We start from the raw sequence: 24,133 nt of genomic DNA on the forward strand, positions 1-24,133 counted from the left end.
ATCTGGATTTATTTGTTTTTAGGGGAGGACAGAAAATCAGCTTTCATTAGTGGCTATAATTGTTATCCAATCAGAATGGCTGATCATTTTTAAAGGACTTTTGATTAATTGCTCCAACATACTTTTTAAGTGTTGAAAAAAAAAAAACTTACTTTTTTTTTTTTTATCTTGAAACATGAGGAGCAGACATTTAAATATATAGTGGTCAGTAAATGTTTACGTTTACATGCTAAAAGTGTGGATGATTTATTGAGCTTCTATTATTTTTCCATTGTGAAAACCTGACAGTTTAATAAAGTTTACACTTTTATATCCACTGTAAGTGCAAGAAGATGTAGTCGTGTATGAGCTTGTTGTTGAGTAGTCGGTTTTTCAGGTCAGTCTGTTGGATCGCACTCCAGCATAATAAAAGATTTATCACCATGTTAGTAAGCTAAAGATAAAATGCATATATCTTCTTAGACTTTATGAATGAAATGATTTAAATACAGATTATCATGAAGAATTTTTGTTGCTGAGAATACTTTCTTGTTCTTTTTTTGTTGTTGTTGTTGTCTATATCAGGATTAAACATGTGAACATTTACCAGAAAATGATTTTTTAGCCTTTGTTGCACTCTGGGACCGTGTTTGTCTACAGGTGCATTGTTCTCTTCCTGTTGTGACTTTATGATGTTGCTTTATTTTTATTTTTCAGTTTTGTAATACCTGCAAAATTAGTGATGTTCTTATGAGTCTGAGCTGTTCTTTTGGTTTTAGGTCGATTGCTACACTGCTTTTGTGATTGTGCTGACATGCTGATGCAGCCTCACACAGCTGCAAGTAGGACTACAGTACATAAATAATAATATCTAAAATAAAATGTGGTTTCTTTAAAACCCAAAAAAGTATTGTCCAGGATTAGAAAATAAAGGAAAAGTTAGCCTGAACCTATAGTAAAGTTGCTAATTTCTGACATTCAGCAGTAATGACTTAAATTAGGAGCTTGATTGAGTTATTGAATCTAAGCGGCTCAGACTGCGTCCTTTGAACTATAAAAATTCACACGTGCCTGCCGTTGATGTGCCAACATTTTCTCAAAATTTTGAGTTTTTACATTGTTTTTTAAGTTCATGCCACAAAACAGCACAGTGTGATAACTGTATGTACATGCGATCATTTATCATCTGTGAAATTTCATTTGCGAAATTAAACTTTCATGTTTTTCTTTGTCTATTCATGTTTTGTTTATTGAAGTTTGCCATAGTTTGTTTTATTATTCTTTCCTTTTCGTTATTCCTCCCTGAGAGGATTTAGTTGATGCCGAGTTTCATGCCCGGCAGCTCTGTGTGTTTTAATATCTCATAACAGTCCTTTAATTACAAGGATCGTAGTGCCCCCTGTTGGTTCAGTAAGAGACTGCTCACGTCAGAACTACGTTTTAAGTGTTCACTGATCTGTTAAGCGGTGAATAAAGCCCCTAACTGCTGTCATTGTTGAGCTGTTCACAACATCCACAAAGGTGTATATCTCTCTTAGAGAAATACAATTAGATTTTGTTCAATATCAATTTAATGCTCCAGCCAGTAGGTTAAAAACATACATTGTCTTGTAAAGGTTTTTTTACAATGCCCTGTTTCTTTTATATTTTGCTTCCAAGCCGCAATACTTTCTAGTTTTCTTTTCAAGTGTCCATCATCAGTTTTATTCTCCAGGATTCCTGGACTTTGACTTCTTTTAAAATGTATTTGTCCATCACAGCATGCCGTGCATTTTATGTTTGAAAATTAATGATCAGACCAAAGAAAATAAATTAAGATCAGCCCAAAAAGACATGTCCAGCAGATAAAAAGTATTTGAAAGCTACAAAGAGGAATCAAAATGTATTACATATTTCATTCAGGACGTAAAGCCATCAACCTTTATTTGATTTTCTGTCGTTTGCCCAGTTTTTAGAAAAAAGATCTATTGGAATGACCTTGTCTATAATCCTAATTTATACATTTTTTAACATTGTTAAATTTGTATTTTTCATGTATTCAACCAATGAAATTAGAACAAAGTGTGTTTTGTTTAACATACTGGGAAGTACCTAAAGGTCCATTTTGAAACAGTTCCTCTGCTAATCTGTCTAGTGTAGCTCAGATTTAAAACTTGGATTTAAAAACCTTCTTATGTCAGAGTGATTTGAATGAGTTAAATTGCTTAACAAACAAATCAAAAAAAAAATTAAGTTCTGAACAAAAATCAGGGGGAAAACCACAAAGGGTTGATGAAACATGCATTATGTTGCCTGGAGCATTACTGATCAAGACCACTTTTAAAAGACTACAAGAACATCTGATTGGAAACAAAGTATGAAGAAAAGATGGATGATGACTCAAGACTTTTGCACAGAGCATTAGTTTAAATCATCCACAGACCTGAAATGCCCATGTAAATGAAAATGTGTAAATACTTGCAGTACTGAATTGTTGGAGTAAAAAAACACAGATAAAGACTAGTCATGAACAAACACTTCCTCAATTAAGTTTATGAGATAGATTGGATGTTTGAGTCATTATCAAACCACTGGTTAATGAACTCTTTTATATATAAACAACTCAGATATCATGCCCAATAAACGTGGAGGAGGGATATAAATGAAGGATACAGTTCTTCAAACATTTACACAAAGAGTCGCTTTAGTGTCCTTGCGTCTCATTAAAGGACTCTTTACGCTGTAAACCTTCCTTTCTACTTCAGTTATAGGACTTGTGCTGTTGAGCATTTTTCAACATTCACAAACACAGCGTTAAAAAGTAACAGCATTTACTTAAAACACCTTATTACTAAAGTGTACTGCTCTATGTTGAAGTGCGTGGCTGCAGTGAACGGTGCTATGAGTTGCCCCATGCCTCTACACAGTAACTGAGATACCGTAATGTAAGTAAAAATAATGTATTTGAAGTGATTTGAAAGGTGCTTTGCTTTACAGGGAAGTGAAAGGCTTCCGACAATTTTGATTGTGCATTTTTTTTAGATGTTTCCCACATAGTATGTGGCTTATTGTAAATAATAGGCAACAGCCTAAGCCTAGCACATCTGCAGATGTTCCCGAGTCTAGAAGTCTTGTATAAAGTTTCTTCTTCTTAAATGTGAGTTTTCCTCTCCACTGTTGCCCTGTGCATGATCGGAAACGCAAGGCAAGGGATTTGGAACCTGATGCCACCTGTAAGCTTAGATAAAATGTTTAAAAAGTGGTATTTTATAAGTAATTTGCTGAATCTGGCTGTAATAAAAGTGTGTTATAATCACAGCGAGCGTCCCGGTAGTGATTTGGAATATTTCACTGAACTGAAATGTAATTTTACCTGATTCTGGCTGTACGGTAATAAAAAGTGCTCTGCTTGAATTGTAGTGTTTAAAAATAAGTTGACTGAATTAATTATAATTCAATGCATCTTTGGGGCCTTAAGACCTCATGGCTACAACTTGAAAGAAGCCACATGATTTACCAAGCTCCAAACGTATTATGTAACAACACTGACATAATGTCTGATAAATGACCTAATTAATCCTATCAGGAGAACAAGGAGACAGTTGTAGGTTTATTTCACTGCCCAGTCACTTAATTTACTGCTGAAAATCTAAAAAGCTAATCACTTGAACTGGTCCATTAATGTTTTGATAATGCATGTTCTGATCAGAAATGATAAACAAATAATAAACTTTATTTTCATTCCAAGATACAATCAAATGAAATTTGTTCTCTGCATTTGACCTATCCCCTTGGGGAGCAGTGGGCTGCCACTGTGCCGCACCTGGGGAGCAATCTGGGGTTAAGGGTCTTGCTCAGGGACTGGCAGTCTGTGGAAGTTGAACCCAAAACCACTAGGCTACCACTCCCCAGAACAAGTTATTGATCTTCAACTTTTTTTTATTTGGGTAATTTGCTACTGCTATATGACATTTATTTATTTGACGGATGAATTTAACATTCAAAACTATTAACTGCCTTGAATGAAATTACATATGTTAACAAAAAAAGGACAAAGAGGTATTTTATAGTGAACAGCTTTTATAATTTAATAATGGATGGTACAGAATATAATTAGTATTTTTGTATCAAATTTAAGAAGAAAAATATTTATTTAAATGTCTCGATAGTTACATAGAAATTTTTACACAATGGATTTTCACTACAGCAGCGTTCGTTTTCTTCAGCTCCACCTTTACAGTGAACAAAAAGTACAAAAAAAAAAACAACAAAAAAAAACACCTGACCTCATTCTGATTTCACCTGCAGCCAAAGTCTGAGCTGTGCTTAATCAAAGTGAAAGTTCCTATCAGCTCTGTGACAGATATATGAGGAGGAAACCGTGGGCTGAAGGTGAAAAGCACGTTACCACATGCAGCTCTGCAGCGATGAGTTAAAACAGTTCACTTTGCTCCTGAGAATTTAAAGCTGCAGGGCTCAGAGTTTTACATTTATATCCGGGACAGAAATAAGACGGTTTCAGTCGTCGTCATGCACACAAGTGTTAAACTGATTCACACAGTCACATCACATTTGTACAGACAAACAATAAGTGAGAAGCAAAAAAACGCACGATTGTGAAACGAATGTTTCCGCAGCAGCGATTCTAAAAACTGCTCCTGCAAACAAACGTGCTTTTTATGTTGAACGTACAAGGGCTTCACACACCTTGATGTTTTTCACATTTTGTCACATTACAAACCCAAACACTGCTGCAGTGGAATTTTATGTGACAGTTTAATACAAAATAGAAGTCAAATAAAATTAGAAAAGGCTTTAGCTTGTTTTTTTATTAACAAATAAAGATCTGAAATGTTTGCTGGGCATTTTTATTCAGGGCCAAGAGGCCTTGGTGACTGTGGAGACGCTGCAAAGAGCCACAGATCTGGTGGGAGAATCTGTAACAACACAGCTTCTGGATGTGAGTTCCACCATTTTAGAGAAGTTGCAAGAAAAAGCCGCTTTTGAAAAGAAGCCGTGAAAAATTGTTTTTTTGAAGTTCGGTTGATCGACACAGGAAACGTGTTCTGGTGAAATGAGACCAAAACTGAACTTTCCTGAACTATCCCCACAGTAGAGGAAGGTGGTGGCAGCATCATGCTGTGGGGATGCGTTTCTGCAGCAGGGACATGGAAGCTGATCGGAGTACGACTACAAGGCGATCCTGAAATGAAACGTGTTACACTGATAAATACGTTATCAAACTTTGCAGATATCGATTAGTTTGGGTCAACCATCTAAAATTGAATACGTTGACATATCTGGTTGTGACGTGACAAAACGTGGAGAGGTCCCAGGGGCGTGAACACTCATTATATTCTAAGCTTCATTACTCTGAGGTGTGATGGAAGTGCAAATCATTTTGAAATTAAATTTCTTTTAGGATTGTGGTCCCTTTGCACGTACAAGTTCAAATCTCTAAGTACAAAATAAAATCACAGCTGTGTTTCTCTCCAGAGTTATAAAACCAGGTGAACCTCACAGTTGTAAAACTGAACATAGCACCCCCGTCCTACAGTCCTGAACGGTTTAGAAACCCTCCTGTCAGTTTGTATCGCATTAATACACTCGGCTGTTCTTCTTCTCTTCATCAACATGTTGCTTTGATCTATGGGCTTATTTACAAGTCCTGCTGGTCCCAGTTTCTGAATCTCGTCACTCCTGTTGTCACATTCAAACGTCTGGGCAAGGTGGAAAGCAGCTACGGATTACTTTCAGTTCCCGTCTTGGTGATTTGATTAACTTTGGCCCTAGAAAAATTAAAAAATAACAATAAATAAAGAAGCATAATGTATCTCATAGCAGGAGAATCCTTAAACTTTCTTTAACTGATTCTAACTACTGTATGAGAATCTCACCTTTAGTCCAAAAACACAGAGCAAAAACAAAAACGGATGGATACTTATTAAATGAAACTCGTCAGATCCATGATGGGGCAATGATTAATTGTGATTTTTCATATTTGTGTTGCCTTACGTCCAGGAGGATCGTAACGTTTTCACATTTCCACCTCACCTGCTGTTTGTCGCTTCATAGTAGCTGTTCTCCTCCAGGAGCTCCTCAATAATTCCCTGCAAAGGAAAGTTTGAGCAGGAAAACTTATTGATGGAGGTTGAAGGACAACCAGCACAATAAATGAAGTTATATCAAAACACCTTCCACTACAGATATTTAACAGGAGGAACTAGAGTTGTTACACAAAGGGAAATAAAAGTGTCTGTCTACTACTGAAAGTTTAGAGCACACTGTAAATATATTTCCAATTTATTTTGATTTTTAATGCCACCTTCTAGTGATTTAAGTCTACCTTAACTAAAACTCCGCTTGGGGTGATGACTGAAACTTTTAAAGTACGGCTTGTATCAACTTCCCATCATGACTGAAGCTCTAATCCCATCTAGTTTGTTTCCTTCATTTAAAAGTTTAAGCACAATATACCATTTCGACATGAACGGATGGTTATCTGACAGATTGGGGTTTGTAATCACAGTCATCTATAGTTTCCTGTTTTTGATAATTAATGTGAAAAAGGTTTAAAAATAAAACTCCACCGTCGCCGTGGATAAACTTACCTGCATCTGCTGGTATGTAACTCCGTCACTGAGATTCTCATCTCCTGTCGGAAAAGATTCATTTTATTTTAACTTCAGAATAGTTTTAAACTATTAAAATAAATATTTTTAAACCATAACCAGATGCAGTCTGATGCCAAACTGGCCAGGAATAAAACAGATCCCGTCACCGCATGTTTTTAATTCCTGCTGTTTTGTTGCCTGATGAACAGATCAGTGGTGAGGTAATTGTACCTGTGGTGTCAGCAGTGACGTGTTCTCCTCTAAAGTGCTGCACCGGCCGCCAGTCTAAACTGGTCGGGTCCATCAGCTCTGATGACGCCTGGACGAGCTGAGACAGAAAATGAAGAACATCCATTCCTAGTTTGGCCATTTTCTTCAGGTAAAACCACGTAGAAACTGAGTTACTTTACAAATACAATGTGCAAGTGTTTATCTTTGACATCAGTTAAATTCTGCTGATTTATGCAGCACCAATTAACAACAAATTGCATCCCTAGAGAAATAGACCCAATTCATATCCAGTAAAGTCAGATTCAATACAGCTAACATGAAGTGCTTTAGTAGCTGGACTTATTCTCGTGTTTCTTGAAGGCTTCCAAGAAACACGAGAAGAGGTCCAGTTGTTTTCTGCGTGGGATTTTCTCGTCCTGGATAACTGAGAATCTACACCATCGCAGTTCAAATAAATTGATAACAAAATTCCAATAGGTATCATTTGACGTGACTTGAAGTTTAGGCACCTGGCAACACTGACTAAAAGCGTCATGAAATGCTTTCTAATTAAAAGTGCTGTGCCATCTATCGAGCATGTCGACAGACGAGATGGTTGAAGCTCAGAGACGTTTGGCTCTTCCAACACAGCAAGGATCCCAAACTCATCAAAACTGGATTTGAACTAAACACGTTTCTGGAAAGACTTTTCCAAACTCCCAACTTTAATCTAATTAATCCTTTGTGGACTATAAGCCGCCAGCAGTAACAGAACCAACTGGGGTGAACTCTGTCTAGTCTGCCAGGATGAGAATCATGAAAAATCCTTGCCCATGCCTGCCAAAAGACATTTCACCAAATATTAGGAGGGTGTATATCTTTGGGATCGTTTGCATCACTCTGACCCTGTGTAGATTAAAGACAAGAGATTTAAATTTATGAAACCAGTTCTTGTTTTTACAGAGGATCTGAGTTGGATTTTGTATTATTGTTCTGTCCTGGAAAAATAACAGTTAAGAAAATGTGAAAGCCTTAAAATTATTATGACATTCATGCTGCTGAAAGTTTCTGTAAACTTCTAAACAGCAATGCATTCCGGTTGGTAGCATTAAACTACAGAACTGTAAAGAAGCACTAAAGGATTACCTGAAAATTGGGTTTCACACTGGGAGTACACTTTTTATTCAATGTTCAGATAAAAAAGTTTACCATAGTTTAACAAATTAAGGCCTTTTTACACTCTATGATGCGTTATCTTTTACAAGAGTTACTTGAGATAAGTTTCTGCCATAATGTGACCACTTTCAAACAACATATTTCAAGGTTAATCTAAACAGCTGCACAGTAAAATAATTTATTCTGTTGTGTTTAAGCGCTACTCAGGCTGGAAACCTTCTAACCTTGCTGAGCTCCACTTTTAGGTTGTAAGGATCGCTGCCAAGTTGGAAGAGAGACTTCTTGAATCTCTCAACAAGACGCCGCTTGATGTTGTGGTGGGAGGCTGGTGGAAGCTGAAATTTAAATAAAATCCCACCCAAAGAAATGTTTATCTGCTGCCATACAGAGACCAACTTAAATTTAAAGAAATAATGCTGTATAATTTTTTGAGTCCAGCTCTTGCATTGATAGAATACACCAAAAATGACTTTACTTGAGTGATGAAGATGATTTTGTGCAGCTGCACAAGCAGCCTCTGGATGGGATCATCGATCTGTCGCAGTTTCTTCTGTGACATGCTGATTCCTACGGACGCTAAAATGAGAAGAAAACAACTCATCCTGGCTGAGAAAATAAACACATTTCATACCGGATGGGGCAGATAATATGTAAGATGTCTGCACTGAATGGTTTTGGTGGTGTACTCTTTATTGAGTCTCATAACTCCATTTAAAAACGATACCTGGTCTTGGTTTTATCGTTGAAGTGGTAAAATCCCCACTGAAAAAAGAGGAAGTGAAAGAAGCAGTTCAATGGAGTTATAACCTGTCCACACACAGCCATAAAGCAGTCTGTTCCTCTCTGAGCAGAGGAGGTTGAAATGGGAATGTAAATGCAAGACAAATGAGGAAAAAGTAGAAAGAATCTGTTTTCACCTACCAGGCTACCATCTGATCTGGTGTGACACAAACCCTGGGCTCCAAGTCTGGAGTGACAAATAAAACAACAGTTGGTAAATAAAATACACATGAACTGGCCAACAGGGTCAACGGTTACGGGTAAAGAATCAGTAAAAAGATTAAAAACGACATAACCCCAATGTCTCCTTTACACAGGATTAGGACCCCTACATGATCTTTGTTTAGGTTTCTGTTTGCTTTGTTTTGGGCTTTTCTGGACAAATTAGTTTCCACTGCCCTCAGCCAATGGCCATCTGTCACCACCCAATCAGCTCAGCCCACTCCTCAGTCACCAGTCAATTAGCCCAGAGCAGCTCCACCTGCTGCCATTAATTACTGCCAACTCTGCTCACCTGTTCCCCCGCCTATATATACCTGCCTCAGCCAACTCATGCCTGCCTGAATCGTCAGCCATTGTTCACCTGTCCAGTCTGGTTCTGCTTGCCTGCCTCAGCTGCCACAATTAGTCCTCACAATAAGCGTTTCTAAATTCTAGTCTGTGTTCGGCTGATTATCGGGTCCTCCAGTTCAATCATTACAACCCTATGTACCCATAATTTTAATAAATTGTTACATTTTGGTCAAAGCGAAAAATTGTACTCAAGTAAGAGTAGCGCTAACATTTTTATTCAAGTGAAAGTAAAAAGCTGTCAGCCAAAAAATTACTCGAGTAAAAGTAAAAAAGTATTCGGTGACAAGGCTACTCAAGTACTGAGTAGCTAATAACAGCTGATGATTTAATATTTTAAAATGATATTATAGGACAGACAAAACTATAAGGTTATGTGCAAATTCTGGTATTTTAAAGACAAAAAGAAAAAAACTTTTCTAAATAATTTTTTCAAGATTAAACTTAAAAGCAAGACCTACAGCAGTTAATGTATACATAGTATGTTAGAACAGTGCAAAGTACTTCCAATGACAATATCTACTGTTGACTGTACGTTCATTTGACCTCTATGGGGCTCAATGAGCTCAGCAGATAGAAGATAACTCTAAAATAGCAAAGCTTTTGTACAAATTAGAAGTCTCACTTTAACATAAACTCTAGGTTTTCAACTCTCTGGTGCGATTTTGGTTGAAACAAGTATATTTGGTATTCATGAAGTTACTCGCAGTAGATAAAGAAGCCAGATATTTTACTCAAGAAAGAGTGGCGATACTTCTGGCATAATATGGTATATATATATATATATATATATATATATATATATATACCTGTATGAGAGGCTCTCCTGTCCCTGTCATCAAAACATGATCTCTGCCTGACATGGCCTATCTTTTCTCTGATTGTTGACTCAGTTGCAAGCTAGAAAATCACTGCTGCAAGTTCAAAGTCATATTCTGTTGCTGGATTTGAATTTCATCAAGCCGTCAACACCACAGCTTCCACCTTTGTAGAAGCCCTCCTAAGCAACCATGCATACAACACGTAAAATATCTATGTATATACACACAAACTTGTAAATCATATAAAGTACTGGTCTTGCTTTGTTTCTTCATCTTCTCATCAATAAATATGATAAAAGTTTTTTTTTATTGATTAACAATAAAATCCTTCTCCCTCTCCTGTGAGGAGGAAGTGTAGAACATAACAAATCCTATATGCAGGGAGTCTGAGCATACATCAGTACTTATTGATGTGGGCTTGTTTTTTTTCTATTAAATTTTTTATTGCATCACATCAACAACAAAAAGCAATGACAACAGCAGTCGCACCACCAAGATTATTGGAAAAACTTAAGTGGAACCATGCAGTGTGGGTCATTAGTTTGGTCAACCCTGCTTTAAATGATCTGATGCGCGCGCAGGCTCCCCTTTATGGATAAGCTGCTACTTCTGCTACCATTCTCCCTAAGCTTCACCTATTACTCTGATTTACTGCAGCAACGATAACAAACCGTTGCAACTTCCCAACAGAGGTTTTGTGTATTCTCTGAAGCGTATAATGGGCAGCCGTCTCTAGTCCAGAAAACCACCTTATAATGCTGCATTCTGATCATCCACACTTTGGTTTTTATTGATCATACAGCTGCCATAATTTGGTAAGAAGGGGGGCTAGATAAAGCAAACACTCCTGTAAAACTTTTAGCTGATGACCATCAATTAGGTAAAAAGTAAATCATGCAATATCTCTCATGACAAATCTTAGAAAGTTGTGAATGGGGTTCCAGAACCTGATATCATTTACCTTTACTGTTTGCCTGCATAATGCCGCCTGAACAGCAGCCTGCAGAGCTTTGAGCCAAACATTCAGTCTCCCTTTCCTGCAAAAAGTTTTTTGTAAATGCCAGAATTTTAAGCAAAGTACTTAAAATTCTGCTTTTAGAATCCAAGTTTACCATGTCTGAGTGACAGTAGTTATTCTTGCTTTGCTGCTTTTCCAAAAAATACTTCTGTGTTCGTTTCCTGTCTTTCTCAGCTCTCCGCTGCAGTGCGTACTGGGAGGTGTACAGTCCGTCCATCAGCCTCATCATGAGGTCAGAAATCCTGCCGCTGACGGCTACGATGTCCGGACGCTGGTCTGCGTCTGAACTCAAACACCTGATCGATTAGCAAGTTAGATAATTAAAAGCGGGCAACCTTCATGGCGTCACATCGTCTGGGCTGCAGCTGAAGCCTCACCATTTGATCATATCTGTGAGCCTCTCTGAAAACACTCCCTCTGCAACTGGCTCATAGACTCCTTCCACGATCTGTCCGTACAGAAGAAGAAGAAAAATCTTTTACTGAGGGTACAAGTAAAAGCATTTGAGCAAAATTCATTTTGTATAGTTGTGCTACCATGCTGGCCAGTGACAGCATGTTGCTGCTGTAGAACGGAGGTTGTAGCGTTGCCATCTGGTACAGGAGGCAGCCCAAAGCCCAGATGTCCGCTTTCTCCCCATACGGCTTGTTCTGCACCACCTCTGGACTGCCACAACATGCACCAACACATTAACACGATCACAGAAAAGATACCTCTTCGCTAAAAGGAACTTCAGGTTTTCAGATACAGAGTTCGCTATGGGTTTGTCAGAGATGCTGGAATACACTGATTAAATAAGCATGGATCTGACATAAAAGTGAAATGTTTAATATTTTCACTATTAAAGGGGACATAACGTGCAGCATGCACTTTTTAGCCCTTAAATTATTATGTTGTGTACATGGAGTCTCTGGAGCAGAAAAGTTGAATGCAGTCTCTCCAGGTGCTGCTTAAATATCTTTAGATTTTGTTTGAGTCATATTTTCAAGCCGTTCGGTTTTCTCTATTCTCTATTACCTATTTCTGAACAATTACGTCACAGCATTTACTGCAGAGCTGCTAAACAAGGTCACGGACTAACTGGATAACCAATTTCACAAATCTGACATTTTTATTTTCCGCCGGGATTTTGTAGGTAAAGCTGAACGATGCCAAAGGCAGAAGTGAATGAGTGAGAATGTTTGGTTGTTGGGTGCATTAACCCACTCAATTCATTACGCCTGTCTCGCAGAAAACTACAAACACGGCCGAATGGGGTGGAGTGAGACGCTCTGCAACCTGGAGGGGTGGCCTGTGGAGCTACAATAATGAGAAATTCAGACCAAAGCATTGCAGTTTTATTTTATAAAGACCACAGCGTAATGGTTTAAATGTGAAAAGGAAGGATTTAAAAGTAAGATATGTCCCCTTTATCTTTTCTATAAAAAAAGTCCAAGTTTAGAATTATTTATACATCAATACTAGGATAAATACAAATGCTCTTATATGGAAATATGTGCGTTTGTAAAATAAAAGTTAAACAAACTCTAATATCAATTTGATTTAAACACAAGCTTCATATTTTATATCTTGCGATAAAGGGAGCTGCCAAAAGAACAGCCAAAGCATATTAGCACCTCTACCAAAACACTCTGTGTGGGAGGACGTTTTATTTACTGGCTTTTACTACAGAGCCTTCCAACTATTGGCAGCCCTGGGAAAGGTGTTAATAGCCTCACAATAAAAGGACTCTTCAATTGTGTTAGTATAACCTGACAATAAAAGCTGCAGGAAAAATCTAAACTTTGATCTGAGTATGTTTCTTCTTTGAAGGAAAAAAACCTGCATCAAGAAAAAAATGTAAACAAAATTATAAATCCTAGATTTAAACATGTTTTGAATACTTCAGATTCCTCTTTTGCCATCAGGACACCCCTTAGTCTTATCTTATTTCAAAAGGTTGGATCAGACAGAGGGAGGGATCTTAGATCTTTCAGAGTCCTCTCATGCTCTATTCTCTCCAGCTCTGGGAATGTGACGGCCATGAAGGAAGGTTGATTCTATGTCTGCCAAACCCATTTCTACCATGATTTGGCCATATATTTTGGATAATTATACTGTGTAGAAGACCCAGTGATGACCCGTTTTTAGTTTTATAGCAGAGCTTAGCTGATTTTAATTTAAAATATCATAGTATCTCCAAGACTGCATGAGGACATTAGTGTAACAAGGTTCCCAGAGGCGTTTGAAGAAAAACAGGGTCACGGCATCAAAGATCATCCATGATCTTAATGAGTGGGCATAAAAAAATGCGTCTTTTATTTGTTTTTGTAAAAAAATATCAGGAGTGGCAATGATTGTAGCACTGGAAAAAAAAAAAAAAAAAAAAAAAACGACGATTACTTTATAACAAGAAGTATTTTTCCAATTGAATAAACATTTTCAAAGCCAAATGTATTTTTAGTATGAGATAATCCTACTACATAAAAAAAAAATAGATTTAAGGACTTTTTAGACACTTTGACCGGAGGGGCAAAAAGTGAAGGTCCTGTATGTGAGCTAAAATAGAAATGACGTTGTTTCAGATATCCTTAGAGCTATAAGGTCCTATAAAGACACTGCTTATCTATGAATGTTCTTGAAACTATTGCCCTTGCCTCTTTCTAGGCTTTTCTACAGGGTTCTATTTGGTTCATGGGGTGTTTAGTGTAAATTTAAAATAACCATTCTGGTCAACGCTCCATCAACCTTATCAGACCTCTATGTTTTAAGCTTACAAATAGTGCATGTATGATTGAATAATTGGATTTTCCACTATAAAAGAATATTTAAACAGCTGTTTTGTAATAGGTTTCAACAGTATATTGCTATATTTAACATTTGAGCTATTTGAGCAGAATTTGCAGTATCCAAAAACTGCCACCAACTGGCAGTAAAAGCTCCACTTTGACTGAAATTCTGCCGAATGCTTCAGCAAATTTTCTCACCATGAGTAAAGGATGGTGCCAACCACTGACGTCAGCTCACTGTTCTCCTGTTTTTGCTTGGCGAGCCCAAAGTCAGCTTCAAGCAGAGGGGATTATACATGTTTAACACTTTGAACAAGAGGGGACAGGAACGTAGCACAGAAAGAGGATGTGCAATTGCTCAGACTCACTGATGGTGACTTTATCATTCTCCCCTAGCATGATGTTGTTGGGTGAGAGGTCACGGTGAACTATTCTCTTCTCCTTGTGCAGATACCTCAAAGCCAGACACATCTGAGGCAAAACAAGGCAAGTTTATTTGTTTAGCACATTTCAATAACAAGACAATTCAAAGTGCTGTACATGAACAGAACAGAGAAAAGAAAACATTGCAGAAGAAAGCACATTGCAGTAGAACAGTAGAAGCAGGTCAAGATATAAGACAAGTTAGACTACAGACTAAAATATTAACATTCAAAGGCAACTCTAAATAAAAAGGTTTTTAACCTTGATTTAAAGGAACTCAGGGTTTCAGCACTTTTACAGTTTTCTGGGAGTTTTTTCCAGATAAGTGGAGAATAGGAACTAAATGCTTAGAAGACCTTAGTGGTCTGAAGGGTTGATACACTGATAACTAGTCTGTGATGTATTTTGCCACTAAGCCATTCAGGTATTTATTTATAAACTAACAGGAGCATTTTAAAGTCTATTGCAAAGTGTAAGGACTTTAGAACTGGGGTAATGTTCTCTACTTTGTTAATCTTAGTGAGGACGCGGGCAGCAGCGTTCTGGATCAGCTGCAGCTGTCTGATCCACATTTTAGGCAGACCTGTGAAGACACCGTTGCAGTAATCAATTCTACTAAAAATAAATGCATGGATTAGCATTTTCTACTAATGTCTTTTTGGGTGACCGAGTAATTGAAAATTATGCTTTCAAAGATAACAGAAAAGTGATCAGATAGGGCAACGTCAGTTGACCTAGGAAATGTTTACACCGTTAGTGATGATCAAGTTTAAAATATGTCCCTGTTCGTGTGTCCACTGTTTAACATGTTGAGTTAAACCAAAGTCTCTAAGTGTGTCACACAGTTCTTTTGCACCTCTGTCTTCAGCATTGTCAACATGAAAGTTGAGATTGTTTCCTCCACAGTATTGCTCTTTAACTAAGATTTCTTCTACCTCAAATATCTGTGGAGCCAAGCTTTTCAAATATTCACAAATGTGTTTCTGAAAAATCTTTTGTTGAGACATTGCTGTAAAACAAGAACTTGTCCATTAAAATGCTGGATTAAAAAAACTAAATTAAAAAAAGTCATACCTGAATGAATATGTTCCAAATTCTGTCTTCAGTGAATTTTTGTTGTTTGTCTTTGAGAGAATTAAAATGTTGAGCCAGTGGATCGCCTTCGATCAGCTCCATAACGATGTAAAGCTTGTCACCTAAAATAGAGAGCATGCAGTGTTTGTTTTTATTTGGGGTGGGGGAGGTGTTGAATGAAAACATTCCCTATGGTTTTTGACAGGTACCATCCTCACCTTCCAAAAATGTTTTATAATATTTCACTATGTTTGGGTGTGTCATCTAAAAAAGGAAAAATAAATTACTATCTACACAAAATAAATGAAAATATATTCAAATTTTAAACAAAATAGGAACGGTGTTGTGTGCCTGTTCTTTGATGATTGTAAGCTCAGAGATGATCTTTTCCACATTGCTGTCTCTGGACCTCTTGTCTTTGCCAAACACCGGGTTGTGCAGGTTTACCTCCTTCAGAGCCAGGAAGTTCTGCCCGACCTGCTTTTGGACCTGTCATTGAGAGCATATACACGAAAATCAGCACATTCCTATAACATTACAGGACAAAAATGCAATCAGAACAATCTGCTAGTTTTCTGAATGTTTATTGTACTTTAAAGACACTTCCAAAAGCTCCAGAGCCCAGGTGGTCCAATACGGAGTAACCACCGATTACTCTGAGGGGAGGCCGGTTCTGGTCTAGGGCCTCGATGTTTTCTCTCAGACTATTGACTTCCTCTTCCTGCAATAAAAAAAAAATCACACACCTCTTTATCTGCTTGAAAATTAACAAATCCCACTGGGGAATTGGCAAAAATGCACATACTGGCTCTTCTGATAAAAATGTGTAAAAAGCTTTGAATTAAATAAAATGTTCATTGTATTAATTTAACCTCACACTGAAAATCCAATAAGTCAATTTATTTAGAGAGAAATAAATAATCTATTAAAAAATAGAGGGTGCTTTTTTTTTTACAAACCCTCTGTGGGTCATACCTTGTAAAAGCCCCTTTAATAGATCAGCACCTTCTCCATCCATCCATTCCTCTTTAGTTCACTGTACAGATTTTCTATGGATTTTCTATAGATGGCTGTAGAAGAAGGCTGATTTTATGTCTGCTGCTCCAGCATGTTTAATGGTGAGCATGAAGTGCAATTCTATATATCAAAGACCACAGTTCCAGTTAAAGTCATTGAGCGTTCTTTCATGGATTTGCTCCAGTAGAAAACAAACAAAACAAAAAAAAAACACATTTGGCATTCAGATATACCATCAGATGGTTGTTATGGAGACTCAGTGAGCTGCAGTACTCCAACAGTGAACTTTAGAAATATTTTTTTCTTTCTTACCATCCTCACTGGTCATGGCAAAGAGACAAAATGTGGGTTCAACCCAGTGGCCACTTAAAGAAATAGGCCTTATGTATGTTTATACGCCAGGAAACAGGAAGTAGATTTCTAATTAGAGGTTCCTAGAAACTCTAATCAACTTTACAAAGGAAAGTGTAATATATATATATATATATATATATTTTATACTTACAGTGTAGAGTGAAACTTTGGTTTGTAGCTCCTCATAAGCTGTGAGGTCTCGCACATAATGTCCAACATCAATAAACAACTCAAAGAGGTCTGTGGGAAAGAGTCTGGAAAGGAAAAACAGTTACAGAACAGCTGATGAACTTTGTGATGAGAGCACTTTCTTTGACACATAGCAAATAGAAAGAAGCCAGTTTTAAAGAATACATTTGAAGATTGCAAAAATCTTTCTCTCACTGGTTTGAACAAAACTGTTTACTATAGGCTCAAAAGGCCAGTAGGTGATGGCAAATAGCTAGCGTTAAGCAATGGTTAGTATTGCAGAGAGATACAACTAGATTAAAAGTAATCAAAACCGAGGCACATGTCAATGAAACATACTTAAGTAGAGTTGTGTATAATTACAAAAAAGAAACAAAAACACCAACTGGAATGAACAAACAAGTTTAATACATTAAAATTGAAAGTAAAGTTCACTAGAAACAGAAAATGACCGCTGAAACCAAGAAACCAAAATGCAAAGTCAAAACCTGAAGGTGAAAGTAGCCCATGAATGTCTCAGTGCCATTACCTTTTAAACAGATGCCTGTTTCTTTCAACGCTAAAGAGAAATCTGAGAGCTCGGAAAGCGTAGCGCTGCCAAAACAGGAGATTAACGATTAATTTGCTGGACAACAGGACGCCTTCAGCTGCTACATTTCTTTATCTGTTACATGAAGCATTCACCTGTAAAGAAGTGTCCCTTGGTCCGCAGTTTTTTGGTAAAATTAAGTTTGCGATAACAGAGATACCATTTTCCTAAAAAAAAAAAAAAAAGGAAGGCACATTGAGGAAATGTTTAAAATTGATATTTCTTTTTAATGTTTTGTGGCCATTGATTAGGAACTCTTTACCTGTACAATGTGGAGAGCAGATGCGTCATCCAGACTCAGCTCAGTCAGAGCTGTACAGCAGGCTGAAACAGGAGCAGAAGCAAAACTATAACTCTTTTTTTCAATAATTATTATTATTTCAAGATCTTAGACTTAAATCATGGACTGCTAATTATTTAAAATCCGTGTGTGCATTACTAAACACAATGGACTGTTTTGTAGTGTCTACTTCTGAGACAGGAAATGTACAAACCTGTAGATACAGTAAACACAGTCTGAAAATATCTCAGGAAATATCTGTTTACATTCTCAGCTCCTGATAAGACCTCTCTCTGCAGAGAGAGTTATCCTTATAACAGGCAAAAGTAAACATCTTTCGTCGTTTTACATTTTCCTGCCCACTGCGTTCCTCTGCAAATCTTAACACAACAATCTTTGTACAGAATGGACCTCTACAGGTCACACTGTGTGATGGTCTTCACAGCGTGGCAGCTGACCTGCCTGCAGAGCCGCGGCGTTCTGCAACTTCTCATTTGGACCGAGCTCCTCACTCGCGTGTTCTCTGGGGACCTGAGGGGCATTGTTGGGAGAGGGAAGCATCTCGCTGGTTGAGCCGTCAGAGACGTGCTGCCTGTGAGTGAGACAGTTATTTTGGCACTGAGACAAAAAAAAAAAGAAAAAAGTAATGGCACTGTTTTAGGCTTTATCTTTGTACAGGTGGGCAATCCGTAATAATTAGTTTATCATCAAAGCAGCCATTTTAATTTGCATTGGAAAATACTCATTTCACATTTGCTAATATTGTTAATATTTCTGACTTTGCACAATTCTTTTTTATATATCACTCTTCAAACTTTTTCACACCCCTGGTATATATATACATACATATATATATATATATATATATATATATATATATATATATATATATATATATATATATATATATATATATATATAAAATTTCTCTTTTTTAAGCCCTTGAAGAAAATCTCCTTTAATTGCAGTAGCATAATTCTGGAAAAATCTAACCTTTAATTTGAGTACATGGCCTAATTATGGTCAAATACCATTTTAGGAAAGAATTATTTTAAACACAATTGTGCCTCGATTATTGAACTCCACAAATTAATAAATGTAACTAAAGCCTTTTTTCTTTAAGTATACCTTTTATTTTTAAGGCTAAATAAGGCAGATGTTTGTTGATATTGATAGGTTGGGAAAGGGGTGCATGAAAATAGCTACTTAAACTTGATCATATCTACAGTCAAAGCAAGAGATAAAACGTTTAAAACAAGTGGAACTGAGGAAAAACAAGGCTGGATGAGGTACCAAGTGTAGCTTGCCACCACACAAAATGAGAAGGACGTTAAAGGAGATATTAATAAACACCAAAGCTCTCTGTTATAGAACTGCAGCAAAAAGCGAGGTCCCTGAATCTCCATAACAGCCATTAGATTGTATCAGTGGCATGAGTTGCCAGGAAAAAGCCTTTTACATCCTTTTACCACACACGTAAACACGTGGAGTTTGCTAAGTACCAATGGGGCTTTAATTGGGATGATGCGGTTTGTTCAGATAAAACCAAACGTTTGTGCAACAAACATTCCAGGTAGATCTGGCCACGAAACAAGTGATGAATATGTGGAAAATCTACTCCATACCCAGTGTTTAGTGCATTAAAGGATCTGTGATGCAGCTGGCCTGTTTATCTTCAAAAGGTAAGAGGAGTCACACAAAAAGCTCTTTTAAAATTCCACAACATGTTATATAAAAATGTTATGGCCTGTGACATAGAGCTGAAAATGGGTCACCACTGGGTCTTTCAGAAATAAAATGGTCCAAAATTGTCCAAATCTGTGTGGATTTAAATGTGGGATTTTTTTCTCCCCTTTGAATAAATGTATTAAAATTAAAGATTTGTATTTTCTAAAATTATCAGAGGGAGACCTTCCTGCACTGCAAAAACAGAACTAAAAATAAGTAAAATGTTCTTAAAGTTAGTGTATTTGTCCTTGATTTGAGCAGGTAGTTAAGATTATCTGCCAATGGAATGAGTATTTTGACCCCTAAAATAAGATAATTAGACATACTGCACTTGAAATAAGATGATGGAGATAAATTGTTCCTATTTTAAATGCAAAAATCTTATTCCATTGGCAAATCATCTTATTTTCCTGCTCAAATTAAGGACAAATACACTCATTTTATGAACATTTTACTTATTTTTATTCCATTTTTGCAGTGTGTAATAAATCATCAAATGTATTTTTATCTTTCTTACAATTCCTAGTAGGGTTGCTAATAAATATGAAGGGCCCTGTATGTTTATGTCTGTTGTATGCAGGGTAGGTTTAGACATAGTGGTGGGAATATTCTACTCCCTAAAGAATGTAACTTGTTCACAACAAGACTCATCTTGTTATACCAAAGTGTTTAACTTATGTGAAATGGAGACACATTTGATTGTACTTCATAAAACAAAGACAGAGCAGCATAACCACACCTCTTCTTGGCCTTTTCTATGATATTCCTCTCCATTCTTTAATGTTTTGAACTTCCAGCACTATGCTGCTGGACTAACCACATAAATAATAACGTCTATAGTTCTGCATTACCAACAATGATCTTCTGTTCCAGTTGTCCAAACCCCAGTTAACCACGGACGATTACGATAAAATCCAACCTGTAAAAACTTACACGTCGAGCAGACGGAGGAGCTGCTGCACTCCCCCCCAGCTCCGGATCTCGGCCCTGGTGTCGGGGTCCTCGCACAGCTGGACCAGGACCCAGGTGACGCTCCACAGCAGCTTCTGGTTCCTGCTGTGCAGGAGGCTCAGCAGCACCGGCACTCCGTCCAGCTCCTTTAACTGGCTCCTCACATGTTGCACCGAAGACAAGAGCCTCAGCAACTCAGCGCTCATTCTGCCGGAAACGCGACGAGGCTCAGGGATTATGTGGATCATAGGGTCGGCAGAACTTTCATTCTACCATATTTTACCGCACTAGGAAATGCATCAACAAAGAAATTAGCTTAAATGTGTAACCTCTTTGAGAGCAGGTCATATTCTTGCAGTATTACAAGAAGGCAATCCACAACTTGTGGCTCCCCGATTACTGCCCTGCATTCAGAGCTGCAGAAAAACAGGACGTTTGAACATTTATACATGTCACATATGTTTCAAGGTTGATTGTAAAGGTCTTCATACCTCTCAGCCAAAGCGGTAAGTGCAAGAAGGGCTCCCTGTAACACACTGCAGTCTGTTGTGGAGAGGAGCTTCACCAGGGTCTGACCAAGTTCAAAGTAAAAATTTGTTTTCTGCTATATATATATATATATATATATATATATATATATATATATATATATATATATATATATATATATATATATATATATATATATATATATATATATATATATATATATATATATATATTTGACGTTATAGAACATTTTTGCGTGTAGACGGTTGCTTGAAGATTAACAGGAAATGAATAGTACTATTCTTATGCTCCTTTCATTAAAATTCCATAAATTAATCAAACTAGCAGTCATAGAAATAATTTGCTTTGGACAAAAGGCCTGCGCATGTAAAATGAGAATTACCGTACCCTATGTGCACCACTCTCAATGACCCAGAACCTTTGATTATCAGCAGCGGACAGCTTCTGAAACATGTCTGTAAAAGATGTAAAAATCAGCCATGCTGCTGTTGATAAGGACAGACTCAGCTGCAGCTTAGTGTTTCTGTGATTCCTCCTGCGGAGTACTCACAGGTCATCGTAACAAGCTTCTGCCTATCGAACACCTCCTCACCGCGTGATATGTACTTGGCAGTGACAGACTCCATATACTGCAGAGAAGCAGAGGGCCAAAACAAGCCTGGCATGAGATATATTTGGATGAAGAGGTCGTTTGAGGTTATAAATATAAAACCTTAGAGCATTTACCCTGGCAAGCAAACTGATGCCTTTGAGCTGGTGAAGAATTTCCTGAAGAAACACCAAAAAAAAGAGGAAACAAGTGTTACAGAAAGTGTGATCTAAAAGAAACACAGAAAAAAAAACACTTAAATTAGATTTATTTTTGGTTTGTGCCTGATAGTTGGGATCTCTGATCAGCAGTCGAAGGCAGACAAGAACTCTATGAACAGCTTCGGGTGGTGCATGGTCGATCCATTCACTTTTAATATAGGAAATTGTATTAATGCCTTGCATGTGAAAACATATAACACTCTCAAGTGCTTCAATAATAATTTACCTGCAGAGTCGATTCTTGACCAGGGATGTAAGAATGTCCAGGAACAGTTTATCCAGAGGGTGACTACTGAAACATCTTTGGTCTTTGTATGCTATGCTGCAAAAGAGAAAGGCTTAATTAACTGAACTACAAATGGACTGCACACAGGTTTTATTATACAAAGAGAAATGTTTGCATGGTAACACTTGGAAAAACTACAAATCACTAGCATTTATTTAACGTCAAAGGCTATAGCTGATATTTACATTAGGGGTGTTTTTCAAGCCATAACTGTATAGTGACAGGGCTTCTGAGAGGATGCCACTTACCTTCAAAAAGGCTTAATAAAATGTAACTAAAATAAAAAAGCTCATCCAGTGTTCAGATGATACACTTTACTAAAACTATCATCAGACTCTTTACAAGCTACAAGTCTTTATTTTATTTTTTGGATATTGAGTTATCTTATTTTTCATTTATTTGTGTATGATAAACAATTCAGTTACAATAACAAAAGTGAGCTTCACCACTGTCCGTAAGACTCTCTAAGAAGAAAAATACCTAACTTTTTACTATAATTTGAAAAGATTTGTGCATACATTCATTTACATTCACTTTTTCTCGTCTTGAGTCCGGCCAGTTTGCTGGCCAATAAAGCACAGTGACACCATGGTCATAAAACCTGTTGTTGTTTTTTTTTTCCAGTGTGGGGTGGGTACCAAATTCTGCTGGAAAATGAAACCAGCACCTCAATAAAGCTTGTCAGCAGAGGAAAGTTTATAATGTTCAGCCACTGAACTAGCTTTGGACTTATATATATAAAAAAAAAAAAAAATATATATATATATATATATATATATATATATATATATATATATATATATATATATATATATATATATATATTGTGGGAGGGAAACCTGAATTTTTCCAGTTGAGACACTTCATCGTTGGAGTCACCACTCTCACTCCTGAGCCTGCTTTTGTGTTTTGGAGAATGTAAGGATCTGGTAGCTCTGCTGTTGACTGCTTTACTATGACTCAGTGTTGACACCTGAAACACAGAGAAAGTCCCAAAGTACAACCTGCTGCTGACAGGAGTAAAATGAGCAGGTATGTCTATTATCTGAATGTCTAGACACGCTGCTGCAGTGTGGCGTCACGTGCCGCTCTTCACCTCTTGTTTGGAGCTGCTTTTGGCAAGCAGGGACTGGAGTCTCCTGAGATCACAAGATGCCCTAGAAAACATGCTTATCAGGTGATTTGTTCTTATCAGATGGGGGAAATAAATTGTTAAATTGTTAAATGAGGAGATAACCCGCCTTACTTGATTTGGATTGCTGTGGATTTTAGAGGCAACTTTTCTTCTGGTCTCCCTTTCTTAGCCAAGTTCGACATTTTCAGCATTTTACATTTTGTTTCCATGAGCAGAATACGGTCTCAATTTAGCCAAATTGTATTTTATCTAGCTTGCTTAGCCCTACAGTCAACAATTCAACGGATAAAAAACAAACACACACGAATGTTAGATGTTTGGGCAAGTAAAAACTGTCTGAAAATGTCGTGTTTTCAGATAAACTTGGTAGGTTTCTTACCCTGTTTCCAACACCGGGGAAAAAAAAAAAACAAAACAAAAAAACGATCCTTATTCAGAAAAATGCAAATATTGCATCACATTTTCGAGTTACTTGCTATATATGTTATGTTCGCAGAAAGGCGGAGATCTCCAACATTAGCTGATAACAAAAAAGAAAGGCGAATTTTTCTACATTGTCTTGGTTGCCATGGGCACAACTGACGCCAGCAGCTGTCTGTAGGCACTTTGGCGTTATAAAAAAAGTATTTTTCTAATTTATTAATTTATCTTGGTTAGTGTTGATTTAAAAAACGTTTGATAAAAAAACCCCGAAAATTTACCGTTCTGACAATGACGATTTCAGCGCTCTGTTAAATAAAACTGGTCCGGTTTGTGGAGTTTATTTTCCTTCTAAAAAGGTTGTGGTTTTATGACTTATCGCGATAGCGCACTTCTACTGAAAGGAATTTCAAGATATCACGAGATTTACAATGCCTCCCCTACGCTGACAT

At 37.2% G+C, this 24,133-nt stretch overlaps 1 protein-coding gene across 1 annotated transcript; it reads right to left on the minus strand.

The window, feature by feature from the left end:
- Positions 1-4,035: 4,035 nt before the first annotated feature.
- Positions 4,036-24,126, minus strand: nek10 (NIMA-related kinase 10). The gene is made up of 35 exons (XM_036135320.1): positions 23,641-24,126; positions 23,373-23,525; positions 23,223-23,283; positions 22,966-23,099; positions 22,067-22,162; positions 21,904-21,988; positions 21,757-21,798; positions 21,581-21,659; positions 21,418-21,485; positions 21,012-21,091; positions 20,850-20,936; positions 20,503-20,727; positions 18,300-18,433; positions 17,824-17,885; positions 17,657-17,728; positions 17,502-17,566; positions 16,935-17,037; positions 16,005-16,133; positions 15,764-15,901; positions 15,631-15,676; positions 15,413-15,534; positions 14,284-14,386; positions 14,114-14,189; positions 11,684-11,813; positions 11,525-11,595; positions 11,242-11,443; positions 11,091-11,166; positions 8,880-8,925; positions 8,683-8,720; positions 8,434-8,534; positions 8,183-8,293; positions 6,804-6,900; positions 6,570-6,613; positions 6,013-6,068; positions 4,036-5,747 (listed from the first exon to the last, which is right to left on the minus strand). Exons 2-35 carry the CDS (start codon positions 23,468-23,470, stop codon positions 5,699-5,701), a joined length of 3,126 nt encoding a protein of 1,041 aa, XP_035991213.1. The 5' UTR covers positions 23,471-23,525; positions 23,641-24,126; the 3' UTR covers positions 4,036-5,698.
- Between the last annotated feature and the right edge of the window lie 7 nt (positions 24,127-24,133).

This window comes from Fundulus heteroclitus, chromosome 3 (genome assembly GCF_011125445.2).
Source record: "Fundulus heteroclitus isolate FHET01 chromosome 3, MU-UCD_Fhet_4.1, whole genome shotgun sequence".
Classification (NCBI taxonomy): domain Eukaryota; kingdom Metazoa; phylum Chordata; class Actinopteri; order Cyprinodontiformes; family Fundulidae; genus Fundulus; species Fundulus heteroclitus.

Coding starts and splice junctions, on each gene's coding strand:
- nek10 (XM_036135320.1), bottom strand. CDS start 23,470: ATGGAAACAAAATGTAAAATGCTGAAAATGTCGAACTTGGCTAAGAAA. Junction 15,677..15,763: donor TTACAATCATCAAAGAACAG/GCACACAACACC, acceptor TTCCTTTTTTAG/ATGACACACCCAAACATAGT. Junction 11,814..14,113: donor GGCACCATCCTTTACTCATG/GTGAGAAAATTT, acceptor ATGTTGTGGCAG/TCCAGAGGTGGTGCAGAACA.